General features: G+C 40.2%; 1 protein-coding gene across 1 annotated transcript; it reads right to left on the bottom strand.

The window, feature by feature from the left end:
* Positions 1 to 181: 181 nt before the first annotated feature.
* Positions 182 to 19,024, bottom strand: tube1 (tubulin, epsilon 1). The gene is made up of 12 exons (XM_080047699.1): positions 18,884 to 19,024; positions 18,572 to 18,645; positions 13,888 to 13,940; positions 13,339 to 13,399; positions 12,983 to 13,098; positions 9,117 to 9,238; positions 7,928 to 8,115; positions 6,151 to 6,323; positions 5,127 to 5,267; positions 3,525 to 3,665; positions 1,921 to 2,095; positions 182 to 1,022 (listed from the first exon to the last, which is right to left on the bottom strand). Exons 1-12 carry the CDS (start codon positions 18,906 to 18,908, stop codon positions 864 to 866), a joined length of 1,428 nt encoding a protein of 475 aa, XP_079903825.1. The 5' UTR covers positions 18,909 to 19,024; the 3' UTR covers positions 182 to 863.
* Positions 19,025 to 20,078: the final 1,054 nt, after the last annotated feature.

Genomic DNA, 20,078 nt, shown 5'->3' with positions numbered 1-20,078 from the left:
GTGATGCGTCTCACAAAATCCCAAAAGACAGAAAACTACAAAACCTCATTTATTTCATAAGGAAGAATGGTTGGGATCATTGAATAAATGAAGAAAGATGTCGTTAGGTAAGATAAAAGCTTTTATGAAACATGTATAGTATACGTACAGTATGTGCAATAACAGCAAGGAATATGGCCAGTGCAGATGCTGTCACAGCAGATGTTAACTCATTAACAGTACCTCATAATACTATCAGGGAACCTAGAAGTGGAAAATGAGTCCTACTACCTATTGGCTTTAAAGCTATAGTGTGTAACTTTTTCATGTGAATGAATGTTGGTTACATTCAAACCATTGCCAAATGAGTTGACACAAAGTTGATTGAGCCTAACAGCTCCACAAAACTCTCTCTGTATGTTTAAGTAAAAATCGTTAACAAACTGGTGTCACCCCCCTCGACGACACTGGTGCAGGAGCTCAGAAATCCCAAGAAGAGCCCAAGAAATGTTTCAGGTGTTGATTTTACTGCTAAGAAATGACCTTGACGTACAGCTGGAGGTATAAATCCATGCGCGATTTGAGGCTTACCTCATGTAGACGCGTCAACGGTGTTGTTGCAATTTACTCGGAATTCCTCATGGGGACGACAGAAGTTACGCACTATAGCTTTAACTCATACAATTCTTTTTACGTGTTGTTCATGTTTAATTTTCCCGAAAAAGAGAAAATCTTTAATCTGCTCAGAAAATACACAGCATCGCTACATAACTTATAAATGCTATTTACAAAGACTGGGTTGTGTAAAGTCATTTTTGAAAAAATAATTATTGAGCAGACGGAAAAAACAAGAGCTGTCCACAGATTTACAAGAGAGTGGACCGTCATGTGGCGATGCTGAGTCTGGGGGCATCGGGCATGAGTGTCCCTTTGGTGGCATCCAGATGGTCGTACTCTTCAATCAGTGAGCTGAGAGAGTGGAGGGCCTCTGAGAAGATGCCCTGCTCCATCCCATCTACATTCAGGTAGTGGTGTAAGTGAGCCTGCAGAAAATACAGAAAAATAACAATGTGATGGTCACTTATTAAATCTGAAAAAAAAATAAAAAAAAAACCCTAAAGCTAGATTCCTCCCTCTGACGAAAGCATCTGGCAATACATATGTGAAAATAAAGAACTTCTTCTGAGCAAGCAAGCAAGCAATCATTCCTATTTTATCATTACCCCTTTAAAATGTTCAAATGTGGACTGATTCAAAATATACTGAAGAAAGAAAGAAGAGCCATTCAGTATCATGTGTCCTCTAAGACTGCAATTAATGACAACTTTAAATGAATATACTGTATATCAATCAATTTAGTCAAATCTAAAATCCTTTAGTTTATAACTAAAATAATGAAAACACGCAAATGTTATTACTTTTTGGCATTTGATGGTTTTACTCTAAGGATGACTATGCAACATTGTCATTAAAAATTATAGTCACACACAGTCGTACGCAATTGATCCGCACGAGCAGACACAGACACCCGGAAACGGGAGAGAGGACACCACTTTCCAGTTAGACATACAGTACATATCAGTGTGTTAGCCACTGAGCTAACCAAAGCTAACCCCAGTCAGGGAAGTGGAGAGCCTCCTGCTCTGTGCTCCGTGAAGTAGCAGGGAGGAGCTTGGGTGGCGTGTTGAGTCTTCTGTTTACAAAACAATACCAACAAATGCTACTATGTAAAATCCAGCCAGAGAGATAAGGACTGTGCAGATAAACACACCACCACATATTCTAGTGGGGCAGAAGTGATCATTGAGGGGGATTATTTTGGGGAACCCTAACTATCATTTATTTTTCATTAAAATGTTGCATAGTATGCCTTCAATAAATAATGAATTTCCTTGCTGAAGTTCCTAACGGCCTAAAAAGATGGAATGACTTCAATTGCACCTTCTTCCTGTAGAGCTTGCTGAAGCGTTCTCTCAGCTCCATGAATGTGGGCTTGACACAGGTGTTGTTGGCCAGGGCTAACAGGGAGTGGGAGTGGCCCACCGGAGGGACTGAACACAGGCCCGTCTTCCAGCCCTCCTGGTTCCACGAGACAAAGGGCAGCGAAGGCTTCAGTCTGCAGCGGCCACACAAGATCACATGTCAAATGCCAAGTGTAAGCCAAGGTTAACATCACATCCTGTCGATCAGATATTCAAATCACAATCGATTCAAGAGATTTGTAACTAATCAGTAACAAATAAATGGTCATTGTACTTGGTGAAAAAGAAATAGATAAAATAGATGTATAATGAAACAATCTTTAATCTGTATCGCATCTAAATAATATGGTGTGATTGGTTATATCACCTGTCAATCAAAGAGTCACATGTCAAATGCGTTGGGCCTAGTTAGCCAAACAGAGGTGGTGTTCTATAAAGTGTGATTCACAGGTGAGCGAGGTCTGTTGAGTCTAAAGCCAGAGTTTTCAGTGTCACGAAGGTTGGCTATCTTTATATACCCGGCTAGATCACCCGCGGTAACTTGGATGGCCAACATGCTCCCACCAGGTTTTGTTCAAAGTTTGAGATTAAAATGGGCCCTTTAATGAGGTGCCCTTTAAGGAATCTACTCCTTTGGAAATCCAGTAGTGGACCTGACAGTGACAATCTTCTCTATAAGCGATACATGCCTAGATTCTCACTGAGGGAAATTGTTCAAATCAGCAAACTTGTAGATCTGTTTAGGCCTACGTTAATGAACTGAATGAAGCTGTGTAGTAGCGTATGACCTTTGCTTGGATATGAGATGTGCTATACAATCCTTCAGATTCTCTACATACAGTAGGTGCAGTAGAACCACAGTCTCTTATACACCACAGTCATGCTCAAACATGGCACTCTCACAGCAGCTTCCTTTTTCTAGTTTCTCTTGAAAACGTGCCACATGAAATAACATGGTGTGCAGCCAGAGCAGAGCAGAGCAGAGGTGGTGCTGAATGGAGCAGTCATGAAGCAGTGCTGCTGGAGCTGAATGGGAGTACTATGTGATAGGGAGTGTGAAGGTCAGGAGTGGGTCCGTGTGTGTGTGTGTGTGTGTGTGTGTGTGTGTGTGTGTGTGTGTGTGTGTGTGTGTGTGTGTGGTGCTGGCTTGTGGGCTATTTTGGTTAGAAATACACTATTTTTCAGTAAGATCCAATTCCAGTCTCTGGGTTTTGGATAATCAGCTGATATCAATACTGTCCGGTATCATACGTTATACTTATTATGTATTTCTTTGTTGGTGGTGATTGTATGTGTAAGGTTAGGAAGACTTAAGCAACAACAGCAATTCTAGTTTAAGAGAGACAAAAATGTATAAAAATGTTTATCCAAACTGCATACAGATAAACAGCAGAACACAACTTTGAAATTGGTCTATTATTTTTTAATGTGTGCTACATCACTTAGCTTTGGTCTTAAAATTATTTTTATTTCATAGTTGAAATAATTTAGATTACAAATTGTTCCCATGCTTGTTTGAGGTGCAGATTGGGGGGGGGGGGGGGGGACAGACAGGGCTCTCACCTCTCTATGTTCCTGCGGAGGTCAGACACCTGCACGTTGCCCCGGACCATGAGGGCACAGGCCAGGTACAGGCTGTGTCTCGGGTCGGCTCGCATCAGCTGGTGGTCCTTACTGAAGGCATCACTGAACATCTGATCCAGGCTACAAGTCACGGTTAAAAAGAAAAAGAAATAAATATAAATATACTTACAAAACGCATATGGCAGCACATTCTTGACAGTTATGATATTTACATTACTGACCAACAGCAGCCTTTGTTGTTTGCTTGCTAAGCACAAAATGTCTCTATTTACTGGGTGTAGTAAGGGGAAATGGACTCGTAGGGACTTCAAAAACAGTTGAGTTGGACAGGGAGGATGATGTATGAGAAGGAAACATTTTTGAGACTGTATTTACGTTGTGCTGAGCAGGCGAGATATTTTTGAGCAACACCCCTGCTGTGCATTCAGACAGTCACATATATTCAACTATGGGAGTTTGCCTAGTACCCCCGCCACTTTTGACCAATGAGCAATGAGTTTTCTCTGGAGCATATGAAGGTTTCTATGGCTCACAGAAGGCCACTTTCATGGCAGTTGTTGTTGGGGAGGAAGAGGGCAGGGTAGGTAGGTGGGTGGGTGGGTGGGTGGATCAAATGCTGCGTTTCCTGTCACAACAGCCTGTAGCACTAAGCGTGCGGTTGCCCAACGCTCCACCTGATAGAAGGGAAAGCTGGCTTGGTGAATGCTTTGAAAATGTTATGCCTCTCGTTTAAATTATGGTTCTGATCAGACCAAAAACACATTAGAGTGTATTAAATTAACAAGAAGATAGAAAAAATGGAAACAAAACAAGAAACAAAAAAACGAGCTAGCTACTGTATCTTCAATTGAGAAATATCATCTCTGGAGGGAAAAATGCTATTAGTATTCTGATCTTCATATCACCAAGTCCTAAGTGTAATCTAATCAAGCACTGTTTGGTCAGTATGTGTCACATGACAATTCAAATAACAGCGTAAAAACATTTTAGGCTCTTCTCGTTCATCCCTACAGTCAACAGGAGGCATATGTGGAGTGGGTGATGGAGTCCGTGTGAGCTTAAAAGGTGAAGTAAGCAATTGATTTATGTCAATATAAGTGTTAAATTGCTCTTTATTCATACAGTGATCACTTATATAATGTGCACGTTTCATAAAGCCGATCTCTCAGTCACCCGCTGTGCATGTAATCGGCAAATACACTTTTTGGGGATCCCACTACTGATAACCAATCAGAAGAGAGAGCGCTACAAACCGGCACCCGTCTCACTGCCAGTGCATGTGCAGAGCGACAGATGGGTGAATGTGTATGCGCCTACAATGGCGGAGCAGGTAAAAATCCTTCCCAATGTCTCTTTTGATGGTTTTTATCATGTTTTATCACACTTACGGATCTGAGATGATGCTAGATAACTCGCTGCTTGAAGACCGCAGTGCATTAATGTGGTGACGTAGGGACGAGGGAGGGGACTGCTAACTGCAGTCACTGACAGGAAGTTAGCTAAACTGACCATTTCGCTTACTGAACCTTTAATACCTGGAGCTCAAAACTAAAATGGCTGCAGGGACAAAGAGACACAAACCTCCTGGAGGGAACACTAACGTCTGCCAGCGTGTAGAGAGGGGTGAGGCTGGGCACCAGGTAGTGGAGACCAGGGAACGGCACCAGGTTCATGGCTATCTCATTCAGATCCATGTTGAGAGATCCCTCGAAACGAGCCGAGCTGCAACACAGGCCCACTTCACAGTCACACATAAGCAACATTTAGAGGGCACAGAGAAACCTATTGAGCCATAGTCATTTAGCAGGATAGGTGATATAAGCACTGTATAACAATGTAGGTTTTAAACAGAATTTTTTTTTTAAACAGGAGTACATACAATTTTATTTTCTTTATTATGCTGTCCGTTTCAGAATGGGCTTTTGCTTACAAACAGTTTGTGTTCTTCGCATATTTCAGCTACGGCAAAAAAAATTGGATTGGAAGGGAGCTTGCCACAACAACATAACTACTGTAGTTACTTAGCTTTGGGTGATAGAGAAGGTTCACAGAACATGAATCTGCTTTTAAACACTTGATGGTAAAAGTCTGGTGAGGGGGCTCACTGTTATACAAAATAATATTAGAAGAAATATTGTTACATTTTAGCTTTTATATTTGTTTTCCATTTGGTATGTTATCTAAAATAAATGCATGAAAAAGGTTTCAAAATGAAAAGATATCAACTCAGGCTCACACATGAAAAACCCATCAACCCTGCGTTCCAATCCCCATACTTCCCTACTATTCAGTATGCCAGAAAAAGATTTAGGACGTCCCAATACATGCACATCAAATGTAGTATGCTGAAAATACATAAACGCCCCACTAACTCCAATAGCATTTTGGAGTATTCGGTTTTATTCTTGACATTTCTCGACATGATGAAAAAAATAAATCTTCCTTATCTAATTTTTTTCTCTCTCCTTTGGCCCTAAAACTCTTCTGTACTTTATGTAGTGTAGTAAAAAGAAAGGGTATGTGAATTGGAACGCAGCCCTAGTTTTCCCTTTCCTGTCAGAAGGCAGGGCTCTGTACTGTGTATGAGTGAAGAGTGAGACTCTACCTGGTAATGTTGAGCAACAGGTTAGCCACAATGTTATTCATGTCATCAAAGGGCTTCTCTGCCCCGCTGAGTCCGCCCTGCCCTGAGATGATGGTGCTCTCTCTCTTGATCACAGCGCCTGGCTTCCCACCATAAGACATGTGTTTGATCTTGTTTACGATGTCAACCAGCGACTGAGGGGAGAAGGGGGGGGAAGCGAGAACACAGGCCTGTTAAAAAGGATCATTCAAATTGGCTCTTTCTGCAGGGATCAGAATCCTTCATTGGTAAATGGACTCTACTTGTATAGCGCTTTTCCCTGGTTTTTCACAGACTCAAAGCGCATTACATTGTTTTGTACACATTCACCCATTCACACAAGCTAACTATCGGGAGCAATTTGGGGTTCAGTGTCTTGCCCAAGGACACTTCGACATGTGGCGGGGAGGCGGGGGATCGAACTACCGACCCTGCACTCCAGTGGCCGACCCGCTTCACCACAGCCGCACAGATACAACAAGATTGAAATGAGTTTATTGTATAAAAGAAATCTGCAAACAATATCCAATCAGCATTTATACTAGTGGTGGGCCGTTATCGGCGTTAACGTGCTGCGTTAACGCCAGACTCTTATCGGCGATAAAAAAAATATCGCCGTTAATCTCTTATTCCACCTCCTGTTCGGCTCAGGGAGCCAGTCATTTGTACAGTTCAGTTTAGACTCGGCCGTAATGCTGCTGCACACACACACACACACGCACACACACACGCACACACACACACACACACACACAGACACACACGCTGCATGTCAGAGACGAGGGGCGAAGCTTCTCTCACACACCCGCCGCTCTCTCTCTCTCTCCATCACTTGCCCACGACACAATCGGGTATTGGAACGCAGGGTGGGTGTGTGTGGCCACCGGTCGCCACGTGACTATAAGTTTCCAAGTTTTAAACACTTCTATCTCTTCAATGTCAACGTCACCGTACCCGAATCCTAAATATCCCCATAGCAGACGCTATATTTCATCGGGGGGAAAACTTTGTTTTGCGCCACAGTTCGACTCGGCCGTAATGCTGCTGCACACACACACACACACACAGACACAGACACAGGCACACACACACGCTGCATGGCAGAGACGAGGGGCGCTACCAAAAAGACGAGAGGAGCGGTTGGAGCAGTTGGAGAGTTTAGAGACACATGCGCGCACATTTATTTACATAAAATCGCAATCGCAGTCACTTGTGCAGTTATGTAAAATTTTTCACTAAGGAAAATGACAGAAAAAGTAACGCACAGTGACTTTGATGAGTAACTTTAATGTGATTACTGGTTTGGAGATAGTAACGCGTTAGATTACTCGTTACTGAAAAAAGAGGTCCGATGCCGGTAACGCGTTACTAAGTAACATCTTGTTGAACATTATTTATTTTCATCACCAATTATCATAGTAGAACAGCTTCCTCAAGCAGTTTGTGATGCATGTTGGAAACAGGAGATGAGCCCCTGGTCTGATGCGCCACCTGGCTTGAGAAACACGTTCTCAAAGACTTACTTTGAGTCATCATTTAGGAGCACACACATATTATGAATGAATTCAAATGAGCCATTTTAATCTAGATTAATCTAGATTAATTCCAAAATTAATCTAGATTAATCTAGATTAAAAAAATTAATCTATGCCCACCTCTAATTTATACCAATACATTATTAAATGTTTCCAGTGTACATATAAATATATAAAAATATATTGCACTGTTCGTGTTCAATAAAGTGAGTAGATGCACAGACCTGGTTTTCCACGGGCAGGACACAGTGGGCGTGCTCAGTGAGCTCCCTCATGGCCAGCACACTGTTGTACGGCGAGGTGATGACATCGTCCTCGGCAGACGGATAGATGGAGGCCACGATGCGACACACGTCAGGGAACTCCTCCTCCAGCAGGCTCAGCACTCTGGTCCCCAGGCCGGAGCCCGTACCTGAAAATGTATCACACACACAATACAATTCATATCTGCTGTAACCTGTTGATTTTAGCTCAAGTTCCACCAGAGCAAGCATCACTCTTAGGCCAAAAAGTCTAACAACCACATTGAAAAATCTCTAATATTTTTTTATTAAGAGCTGGAAGTTTGAGGATTTCCAAACATTTAAGCACAAGTTATTAGGGGTGTTTAACGGTACGGTTAAAAAACTGCATGCAGCATTAACTACAATCGCAGCCTATAGATATGTTTCAGTATAGAAAAGAAAATACTGCTGCAAACAACCAAGGTCTCCAATAAATAAAATACTTCTCAAATAAAAGTGCAAGTTCCACACCTAAATCAAAACAAGCCTGTACATCTGGCATATTTACGCCAAAATTATGTATTGCGGTACGGTGCAGTTCAGTACGGTTCGGTACAAATACCAATACGTGTATTTGTTACACCCCTACAGGTTATGACATTTAAAAAAAAGATACAATAACTTGAGCCCCAGTGCATGCTGTCATTAAAGCAAAATGGGGACAAACCAAATGCTAATCTAGTCTAAAATAAATGTTCATTTATTTAAAGATTGAACTTTACATTCAAATATTAAGCTGATATAACTTTTGAAAGGAACTTTTGTTTTTATATTCATAGCAAATCCAAATGAGAAGTATCTGGATCTGGATTTCTAGTCTCAGACTTTTGGAGCCCACTGTTAACCTATGAGCAGGCATCCATATAATCACACTCAAAATACGTAATAAGTAAAAATGAGGAGGCAGCATCTTTTATTTCTACATCTATAGATGACTGGTTACCATGTAAGGGCTTGTTAGAGTTGCTAGAGCTGAGGATTTACCGTGGAATAACAGGGAAAGCGTCCACCCACTCCAATCAGTGCAGCAGTCATTTATAAAAGGCAGGACTTATAGTTTAGGGAACTTCTTTAAGCAGCAGTGCTTCCATGCAGTGAATGGGGGTCGAAGTGTCTTTTTTGCTCTTACCTCCTCCCATAGAGTGAATGAGAAAGAAGCACTGCAGGCAGTCACAGTGTTCTGCTGCCTTCCTCAGCTTCTCCACTATCTGCTCCCTGTAGGCTGAGCCGTAGGTCATGTGTCCGACAGCCCTGGACAACAACAAGCACCTGAATGAAGGGGCTAGGGTCGCAAAAACAATGTCTCGCTTCTTATTGAGACACTGCCAATAAAAGTCTAGCCGACTAGGTCTGTTAAGTTATTATAAATAAACTAACCTTGGTTCTAGACTGATGGATGCATATTTTCTAGAGATATTGAAAAAAAAATGTTCTTTCCATGTGTTGCAAAGTTTACGAGGTGGAGAAATTAGAACTATGGATTTTAATCAAGCCCCAACCTCAGCGATTTTTACCAGCATCCAATAAGGAAGTGACCACAACTGTAGTAACCAGGAAGTGCCACTGGGGGGTGGTGCCAAGACCGAGCAGTTTTTCTTTGACTCACTTGTTAGATAGGCCGTTTTCAAAGTCTTATTAAACCTATTTACAGCCTGGGCCACAAAACCATTTTAGTCTGTATGTTTAGGTCATATCTCCATGACAACACTGAGGGGTTTTTTTTTTTGGACCACGCTATTTTTTATTTTATCGGAGGTTAAAACGTATTGGCGCGATCTCGAGTGACAGCTCTCCGCCCGTTGTCCCTCACTATGCCTCGGAGGTATGTCAGTTATCTCCCTCCCCAGACGTGAGGCGGAGTAAAAATCTCACAAAATGGCGACGCGCACAAGCCAGGATTATTGGATGCCGTGTGAATAACTGAGGTCAGCCTGGATGCTACATCCATATTATTTACTATCTATGATTTTAAAATTGATAGTCTTGTCAAAAACAATGTTGAAACATAGAATATATACACACTGTGATAAGCACCGCTCAAATATAACTCAGCGACAGCACTCCGTGTCTCATAAGAATGTTACTTTAATATGCTGAAAAATCCACTAAGTCATCTGACAAACAATTCCATTCGGTTAGTTTTTCAATGATTTCCAAGCTAGAAACCTCAAGGGCATATTCACACCAGCCCTGTCAAGGCGCACTACTGACCTTTCCCACACATTATACCACATAAAAACTTCAGAAAGGGCAACAATCCTTGGCTGTTTTTTTTTACCAGTTGTGTGGAAAAAAAACCTTTTGAGGCTATTAGAGACTCACAAATGTATGCAACCTTCAAAAAACACCTCAAACAGTGGATAAAAGAAAACCAAGTCTGTGACCACCTTTAAGCTCCAGTGTTTCCCCCAGCGCTTTATGGCTAAGGCGGCCACCTTGACCCCCGTTTTTTTATGGCTGCACAATTAATGTACTAGCAAGCGCGATGTGTGCTTGTGCATGGTCATAACTGCGCGAAAGGCCGCGATTAGCGGTAAATAAATATGCACATGTGTCTCCACGCCTTTCTCTATCTTTCAGCTGCTCTGTTTCTGCGGCTTTGCGCACGCGATTGTACCGCACCGCGCGCGACTACGGCATGCACGCGGGAGAGTTAAACGAGCAGAAGCAAACCGACATTTAACTGGTGGCGATAATAAACGCAGTGCAGTTCTATGGGGATATTTAGCTGAACAGAAAGAAGTGCTCTGCAAAGCTAGATCAGTTTAAGACTCCACCTCACCGTGGCAACACAACCTATCTATCAGCTCAGACAGCGCAGAGAAAAGTCTGATGAATGCATGAGAGTGATGGCCCAGGCAAGTTTCAGTAAGTTTACAGAAGTGCCACACTGTAACTGTCTTTGAAATGCATTTAGTCATTTAAGGAAAATAGAGACCTAAAATTATCTGTGTTTTAGAATGATTCTTCTTAAAAAAAAAAAAAAAAAAAAAAATTCTAACTGTAGTAGCTGTGTATCTGTGTATCTGAATCTTATGGCAGTGGGGGCGGGACCCGATAAGCCTTTGGCTTCTCCTGCTTCCCTTCGGACGATAACACAAAGTAATATGTATGAATATGCAATGAGAAAATTATGTATTGTGTGTAATTGTCCGGAAGAATAATAATAAATAAATAAATAAATAAATAAAAGGGGAAAACACATTGTATTGATTATTTCAACTATTGAGTTATTGCTAGTGTAGGCCAACAAGATATATTTTCTAAATTTTCAATGCTGCTTTATTTTTAGGTTTTAAATTGGGAAATACATGTTCCAAAACGACCAATAACCTCTGTATTTAAAAATAAATCAAGCAAGTAGGCTAAAAATAACCATTAATGAATTATAGGCTATCGCATCACAGTAGGCCTATTGTCCACAATAATCGCACAACAGCCACTCATCAAAAAAGGAACTTTAAAAAGTTGAATTTGCACTTTGATGTGCATACACATGTTAAGTGTATGGTCCATTATTTGTATTGAGTGTGTCTGTATAGTATTGCACCAAAACAGTAGAAATTTTCTTTAATTTGGCTTTGTACTGTCTGCAAGTTTACACAAAATTTGTAGCTGCACATAGCAAACACAATTCCAGAACTGTAAGGTCAGTGTCTGTTGTATTTTTGTATTCAAATAAGCAGTTGTTTATTTCTTTACTGCGCATTGGCATCTTTGAGCAAAATACCCCCAAATTTTCGCCGCGCCGCGCCTCCCATGACCCTGGACAGTGACCACCTTGACTAAGACATTTTCTGGGGGAAACACTGAGCTCTTTTATTGTCTTGTGTTATTTGTGCCTTTGTATTTGTATGTATTCTATTGTAACTTGTATTTCTCTGCCTGCCTAGGGACAACAGGTGTAAATTTGCAATTTTGCTAAAATCTGACATTTTTACAGCTGTAATTGTTACAGCTGTTCATTAATATGCATTATCCCTAACAAACAAATAAATAAATAAAATTAAGCCCCTGAGGACCTTTTGTTTCTTTGCTCTGTTATAGTCTTAGGAATATGAAATGTAGTTTTCATATTCAGCCAATGAAAAAATATCTTAGCACTTTCAAAAACTTAGCACTTACCAGTCAGTGATATTAGAGAACGCTTGTTCGGTGAATATCTCTGTGTATCGGGCTGTGTATTAACACTGGATTTATTTTCAGTGTACAGTACACACAGCACTGACAGGTAGCTGATCATGAAAGGAGATATTCCTTGATACAGAAAAAAAATCACTGACTCCACCTTTAACCCATTGATGACTATGGCAATCTAGGATGCATGTCCTTAATGCCTGAGGGTTTTCTGAAAAAATAGTACGAATTGTCAAGTCTACCAAAACCTTAATATCTAAGCCTGTGTAGCACATAGAAACATGAAATAAAATACATTTAAAAGTTAAGGTTCACAGGTTTTATTTAAACATGCTCCCTTAGCGCTTACAAACCAACAAATATTTCTAAAAATCGTCAAAATTAGATGAATTAGAAAATTATTAAATATTGTTAATAAATAGATGCAATGTGTTGTGTGATTTTCGTCAGTAGTCTATAGTAGACCTTGATTCTGCGCACCAAACGCCACTAACTGTTCTGTCGCCGACATAGCTGGCGTATTTTTTTTATTATTTTGTTTTATTTTTTTATTTTTTATTTTTTTGATTGACATGATTTTCGGCAAACCACACAACTTTTGGGTGGTCACGTGGTCTTAAAAAAATCAACAAAACCCATCTCATGTGTATTTGAACCAATGACAGTGCATTCTATGCTGGGAATGCCATGAAAATTAGATAAAGTAATAATGCTGCGCGACGCAGCATCAGGCAGGAGAGCCAATGTGGCATCGCGCAGCAGCCGTCATCAATGGGTTAAGTGTAAACCAATAATTTTAAAAGGGTTTTGCAATACTTGTCACATGTGAGCGTTTGTGTGGCAACTGGCTAGTCTCACCAGTTGTTGCCTGAACCCGACACGTCTGTGAGGAGCTGGGTGCTGTCGAACACCTCTCTCAATGGGCCCTGCAGGATCTCATTCACCACACCCTCCTCCATGTCCACCAGCACCGCCTGTGGATTACAATATGCCAGCACATAGATTGCATTGCTGGGCTGAGCACATGCCTTTGACCCCTGCCCCCCCTCCTTGTAACCTTAACCTATGCATGCCAAAGCTTTGATGACACAGCCCTGAACCTGAACACTGACTGTGGCTTTGACTAAAGCCAAATAACTCCTGTGCAGAGGATTCCTGGAAGATAACATATGTTCATCTCATGCTGGTTTTTCTAGTAATGGCCCATAACTTACCCTGGCTTTCAGCTGCTGGATTCTCCCGCCGACACTACTGCTGACCCCTTCGCCACTTCTCCTGGGAAAGCACCACACGTATAAATGTATATTATTATATAAAAATAATATATAAAATGGATACATCTAGAACATTCTATCTATGGAGGCACATATTCATTACTCAGCCTGCACATCAAAATGCCTTAAAATGTAAATCTAGTTGATTGCATATTGCATATTGTAAATATTTTTCACCACATTGCACATTTCATTTTAACTCATCTACTTTTTACTCTCTATTCTATTTCATATATACTGTTTTATATTGCACATAAGATTCCTTTGCACTACTAAGTATTTAGAATTATGTAAATATTGTTTATCTTATTTAACTCTACTATATTTTTTATTTTATCATTCTAACTGCACTGTGGGCCAGAGATAAACGCCATTTTGATTCTGATGTATGTCATGCATATCTCAGAACTGACAATACAAGACTTTGACTTGAGGTGTCTCAGGTCTCAACCCATGGCGTGACTGGATGAAAGCAGGTGTGATGATTACCTTGGCTCCACATTTCGGAAGAAGCTACTGAGGGCCTCATCGTACACTCCTTTCTGCATAGAAAAAACACACAGGTCATCAGGTGGGTCCATTGAAGTTCTGCTTATTCTCTAATAATATAATACTGTGAAGTAGGGGCAGGAAGATATACACATTGTGCTTTTACCTGCTCCTTATCCTTAACTTATTTTAAAGAGCTACTGGAAATATGAAGGTATATTGAGCTCGGAGATCCCATGTATTATAAATTTGCAAAACATTTTAGAAATCGGTTCATCCTAGCCTGAGAAAAGGCGGAAAGAGTGTTTTATGGTCTCACTGTCCAACCCTACATTTACCTATGTGTGACATCATACGTAGGGTTAGGATTAACAGGACAGCTGGGCCAAGGGAAGACTGAGGGAAGAAAAACCTCATTCATTATATTATAATAGCGATATTGTAATGATAGAACGCCGGTTCCGTATGGGTGAAGTATTCCTTTAAATAATGTTGATTGTTCGAGATAATTACAAATCAAGTCATTGTGGGTGATGAAAATGTATTTTAATAATATGAGTTACAGCTCAACAAGAATGGGATAAATCAGCTTTATTTTTATGATTTCCGCTGTTATTTATTTCTATACGTCTATATAAGACTTTATTACAGGCTAATACAGCAATGCAGAGTTATGGAATTTAATGTCATAATACATATTTGTAATATTGTCATGTATTTCTAAACTAAACAAAAGTACAAGTGAACTCATATAAAAGAGTTTTGAGCTGGAGTGGGGTTTTGTGTGCAACATAAAGGGTAACTCTATATATAGTAGATAACTTTAAGTACTATAACTTCTGAAGAGAGCTTGTGAATGCTGATGATGGCTCTCGCTTGCAAACAATAAAGATCGATTGAGAATTGGAAAGTTGTGTAAACTCAGAGCCGGCCCGAGGCATAAGCGAACTAAGCGGTTGCTTGGGGCCCCGACCACAAGTTTGTGGGTTTGATATTGACATCATATTATGCAAATGTAAGTCATCATACAAAAAAGCAATACAATGTTTTGGTCTAGATAATTAATAGCCTAATAATTGAATCAGTTCATCTGGGAGGTAATCTGAAATTAACTGATTATGTCACGTTCACATCCATGCACAGTGTGTATTGAGTTTATTTAAAAACATTTGGAAATTGGGCTGCCCTCAGTTGCCCATGCACTGTGTATAGTGTACAGCCTATTTCAGCCTTGCCTGTGAAAAAAAAAGAAAGCTGGACAACAAAGTTCTTCTGCTTCGTTCCTCTCACTGCATTTAAATGCATTCATTATATTACAGAGAAATATGTCCAGTAAAAGAAAAAGAGCTCCAAGCCCATCCCAGAGGACCCTCCATAATATTTAGCAAAATTGCAAATATTAAAATTAATATTTTTATGGAAAATCCATGTGCCTTTCTTCAATAGCTTCTAATTCATCCGACCCAGTGTCTACAAATTATTTGTTCACACAAAATTTCTCAGATTTAGCCTTTTAATTTTTCTCTCAAAGTGCACCAGATTCATGCATTTCACTTTAAAAACTTATCTCCCGGGGGGGCATACCCCCAGACCCTCCTAGGAGTGTCGGGATCTCAGCTGTTATATATTTTCACCCATCTGGACATTGGATGCACTAGCAGAAAACACTGGGTGTGGGGATAACATTTGACAATGGGCAATAATTTGGGCAGCGCTACGATTGGAGAGGGGCCCCCTGATCATATTCCGCTTAGGGCCCCATGAAGGCTTGGGCCGGCTCTGTGTAAACTGGAATATAATTAACAACACTCGTATGCAATAGGCAAACTGATACACCAGTTTTCACTACAGCAGTTTGGTTCCCAGATCTCAGGAATTAAATTGGCAAGAAAAGTGTTATAATTTATAGGGGAGAGTGGCCTAAGTTGTGCATTTTGGAAGTTGTGCCATCCCTTGTTTCTAGAAAACCGTGGAAATGTGACCACATATTTAAGAAGAGCCATCCATTTGACTCATCCTGTAAAGAAGGGAGACACAAGGAATAAGATATAAGCACATTTAAGCTCAAAAAACTGTGTTTTGCCTTTCAAAGTAAAATTTCCATGATCAAGGCTTTTTGATTATTGTGTCTGAACAATTATAGACAAGTTTGAAAACATTTGACACATGTTTTAGTGCTTTGGTATGCTACATTTTGAGTCTATACAGTTAGCACGATGTCAGCCCTAAATTGCTGCATCATGCTTATTATCCAAATTTCTGGGATTGGGGTGATTTGTGCCAAAGGGCCTGGGTGAGTTATAAGTAAGTAAGTAAGTAAGTAAAATGTATTTATAAAAGCACATTTATGACAGTTTGCACTGTCCAAAATGCTGTACATAGTGCATTCAGTAGGTAAACAATGAAGGTAAAATAACAATAACCAAAATAAAAGACGTAAAGCCCATACATCCACATAAACACAGATAGTAGTGCAGACTAGAGGTAAGATAGTTAATGGGGAGGAAACACCAGGGTGTACATATGGGTTTTGAGCCTTGATTTAAAGACAGAAATGTAGGGGAATCACATTTGTCAGGTGGCAGTTGGTTCCACAAGCACGGAGCAACTAGTGCAAAGTACATTTCTGAGAGTTGTGCCAGTGGCATGGCTGTATATGCTGGTCACTAAAGGCCAGGACACACCAGCCCGATAATCGCCGTCGTCAAAAAAAAAGACGAATCTGTTTGGTGTGTGTCGTGACGTCGGCCGACGTAGAGGTCGTCGGGCTTGTTTTGAGCCTGTCGGCCGCCGATTGAACATGTTCAATCGGCGGCCGACCGTCTTTCATTTGGAGCAATTTGATTGGTGGAGGGCTAGCGAATCAGTGAAGCCCGGAAGTGAGACGGGTAGCACAAACAGCTAACAACAGCTAGCCATCGTTTTAATGTGTTTGTTCGTTTCGTTTTGAGAGTACTCACATGCATCAACCCTTGTTGACTGCTCGACACCATGCTCGACACTCTCTGCTAAAAATTGTGCTCTTATGGTCCATAAATGTAAATACGTATTTCTATCTATGTTTATGCTCTAGAGAGATGTCCAATCATTTCCGGCTTTCGTATTTTTTCGGGCCACAATACAGATTAGCGCCGCCTGCTGTTGTGGAGACATTAAATAAACAGTCGTCTCGGTGTGTTCTTTGGCCGCGACGGGAAGACTGGAGCTTCCTGAAACGGCAGACTCCATTTTTTGCGTAGTCGGAACATGTCGGACTGGTGTGTCCTGGCCTTAAAAGAAAGTGATTGTCTACAGTAGCTCAGAAGAGAGTGACATCTCAATTCCACTTAACGACGTCACACCACTGATGAGAGTTCAGATAGCAGAAAGATGATGATGGTGACTTTGTCATTGTGAGCTTTGCAGGTAAAACTAGGCCTTGTTTAAGAAAATTGTCCTTCAATCTTTGTCAACTATTTACTTTAAATACAGCTTAAATAAGTGATTGTCTAATGGATTTGTCTTGCATTACAGTTTATGAGATGTATATCAATGGCACAATTCACCCCATGGTATTCTCTCCAACCGCACAACTTACACCACACCGGGGGCAAGTTGTGCATCAAGACAACTTTTTTTCCGAAAGCTATATTTCTTCAACAGTTTATTCCAGATCCAAAGTTTTTATTGCCAGGGATGCACAACATCCTGAAATATATGTACATATTTGAGTTGGAGACTTTACTGTCAAGGCCTTACTTTAAAGTCACTTTGAGTGAAAAGTTGCACAACTTAGGCCACTCTCCCCTAATAGGAAAGTCCAAACATTTTTAAAAATACGGCCAACGTGTCAATTAAACTAAAACTGTCCTTTCAACCATGCATTGCAGGTGTTAAAGTGATGTTGTCAACAAGGATTTGCTATGACTCGGATGTGTTGGTGGCTGATTCCACCCATAATTGTTCGGTCTATTACAGCAGGACATTGCTCATCACAATGTACCAACATGTTCTCTTTAAATTGCACATTGTCACAGTCCAAAACACCGTTAAATTAACTAAGATATAAAAAGCTGAAAATTAGCTGATTCTCACATATAAAACGGCAGCAAATCTTTTAACATTTGACCTTAAAAACTGAATGATCTAATCATGTTCCTTGATTTGATATCATTAGACTAACTGACTCGTTTAATGGCTTTAGTTGCCCCCAAGGTGAGAATACACAGTACAGTACTATCTTTTAAAATAGCTTCCTAATTAATGGTGTATATTTTAATTAAGTTATCATATAAAAAATGTTGTTCTTTATATTTTTTTCTATTGAACAAATACATTATTTTATAGTGGTCACAGTCCCAATGTAATTCTTAGAAATGGAAGAGGCTCGTGCAAATACCCATATGCGTTACCTGTGCTTAGGTTGCATTAATTAATGACTGCTCTATTCGGTACAAGATTCAATGTAAAACATAAAAAGCATCCATCTTTATTGTTAACATTAACACCTGTTCATTCCCTGCTGTAAAAAAGACATATTTTTGTGCTCCTTACGAAACAATTCCCTCTTAAAAAAATATTACGCCACTTGTTATTAAGCTCAGTGTGTCGCCTACTGTACAAGGGATGGTTTTGGTAAATGAGTGTTAGCAGGGTGTAATTACATAGAGCCTTTCCTGCGGAGTGTGCCTGTATTGGAACTTACTTTGTTGACATGGGCATGTTCTCGCAAAGCTAGATCCCAAAACCTGCAGCCAACCTGGTTCCCACACTGTCCAACTGAAGAAAACACATTTAAAGTTTAAACAATAGTTTAGGAACAGGTTTCCACGTGCCAACACTTCGGTGAACACGTTTAACAAGCTTTATTTAAGTTATGGACGTTTATCTCTGACGTTTACCTAAAAGCGAAGCTACATAAACTTTAGACAACATAGGAAGTGACAGCTAACGCTAGCTTTCATCTCGTTGCTGAATGCTACTTCAGTTCATTGAGCTACACTCGAGTTGTACTCACCTTGGACAACCACTGACTGTGTCATGGCAGCAGCAGAACACAAGCCCTCTCGTAAACACCTCTCTAAGTCATAACTAATGTTAACATTTGTTCAAAACTGTCCTTTAGAACGAGTTTTAGAATTCAACTTTTGAACGCTCATTTCAGACTCGCGCCTCTACTTTGTTTGGTCGACTGCTGATGACGTATTGCCATGGAAACAACGTATTTGGCGCAAGCTGCGGCAACAGGAGTAGGCCAACCATAGACATAATAGCCCTAACCCTTATTATGTCTATGAGGCCAACTACATAATTTAAATTTTATGTAGACTACAATATGCCTTCTCTTCTCATCTCATCTCTTTACGCCTATCTCTATGAAATATTATTAAGATTATGTTGGCTATAACGATTGATCATCTATAAACATCTTCTCGACAATTAATACGCTAGGATATTTTAGTAGCTCCAATTGAGAATAGAAACATGTAGGCTTTCTTAGGCTAGAAAATAAATAAGCGTTTTAAGAATGTAGCCTATGCAACAAGGTAGGCCTATAAACTTACAATAAAAATCGAAAAACGTTATAGGCTAGTTATATATAGAATAAGTAGGCTAAATAGGCCTAAGTATGAAAATTATAACCTACTACAAAAGGCCTACACAATGTAGGCCTAGTAGGCTATGCCTACTGGAAATAAACTAGAGTAGCCCTAGGCTATATGAGATAGCCTCTTTAGGCCTACAAATATTGCCATCAGAAGTGTTATTTTATAGGCTATCTTAAATAAGCAAAATATTATACAGCCTAGGCCTAGGTTAATTAGCCCTATAATAGGTCTATAAAGTGAATTATAGGCTACAGTTAAATTATTGCACTGATGAAGGTTGCACATATAAATATATTCTTAGATGCTTATAGTTTGAGGAGGGTGAAAGTGAACAGTCCTGGTCCAGTCTATTGACTCAGAGTGTGTGAAACTCTGAGAGAGGATAGGCTCCAGTTTGACTGAATGTATCCCTGTGTTTGACTAGCACATGATGGAGAGGGATGGAGAAGTAGTTTGTACAGCGTCAGAGGGAGTAAAGTAAAAGTCCTGAATTCTTAAATAATAAACAATAGGCCTGTTAGAATAAAAATAGAATGGATTTGTTTGCAGTCCTTCTTGTTGGCTTTCTATGAAAGTTGTTGATGACGGCTGGTCAGCGATAGT

This window comes from Ammodytes marinus, assembly GCF_949987685.1.
Source record: "Ammodytes marinus genome assembly, chromosome: 19".
Taxonomy (NCBI): Eukaryota; Metazoa; Chordata; class Actinopteri; order Uranoscopiformes; family Ammodytidae; genus Ammodytes; species Ammodytes marinus.
Note: the sequence above shows the minus strand (reverse complement) of the source record. Positions and strands in the feature narration are given on the sequence as shown.

Excerpts from the sequence above, each read along its gene's own strand:
- tube1 (XM_080047699.1), bottom strand. The coding sequence starts at position 18,908 with ATGACACAGTCAGTGGTTGTCCAAG. Across the intron at positions 13,400-13,887 it reads TTCCGAAATGTGGAGCCAAG|GAGAAGTGGCGAAGGGGTCA; the intron begins GTAATCATCACA and ends GTGCTTTCCCAG. Across the intron at positions 5,268-6,150 it reads CTGTTGCTCAACATTACCAG|CTCGGCTCGTTTCGAGGGAT; the intron begins GTAGAGTCTCAC and ends CCTGTGTTGCAG.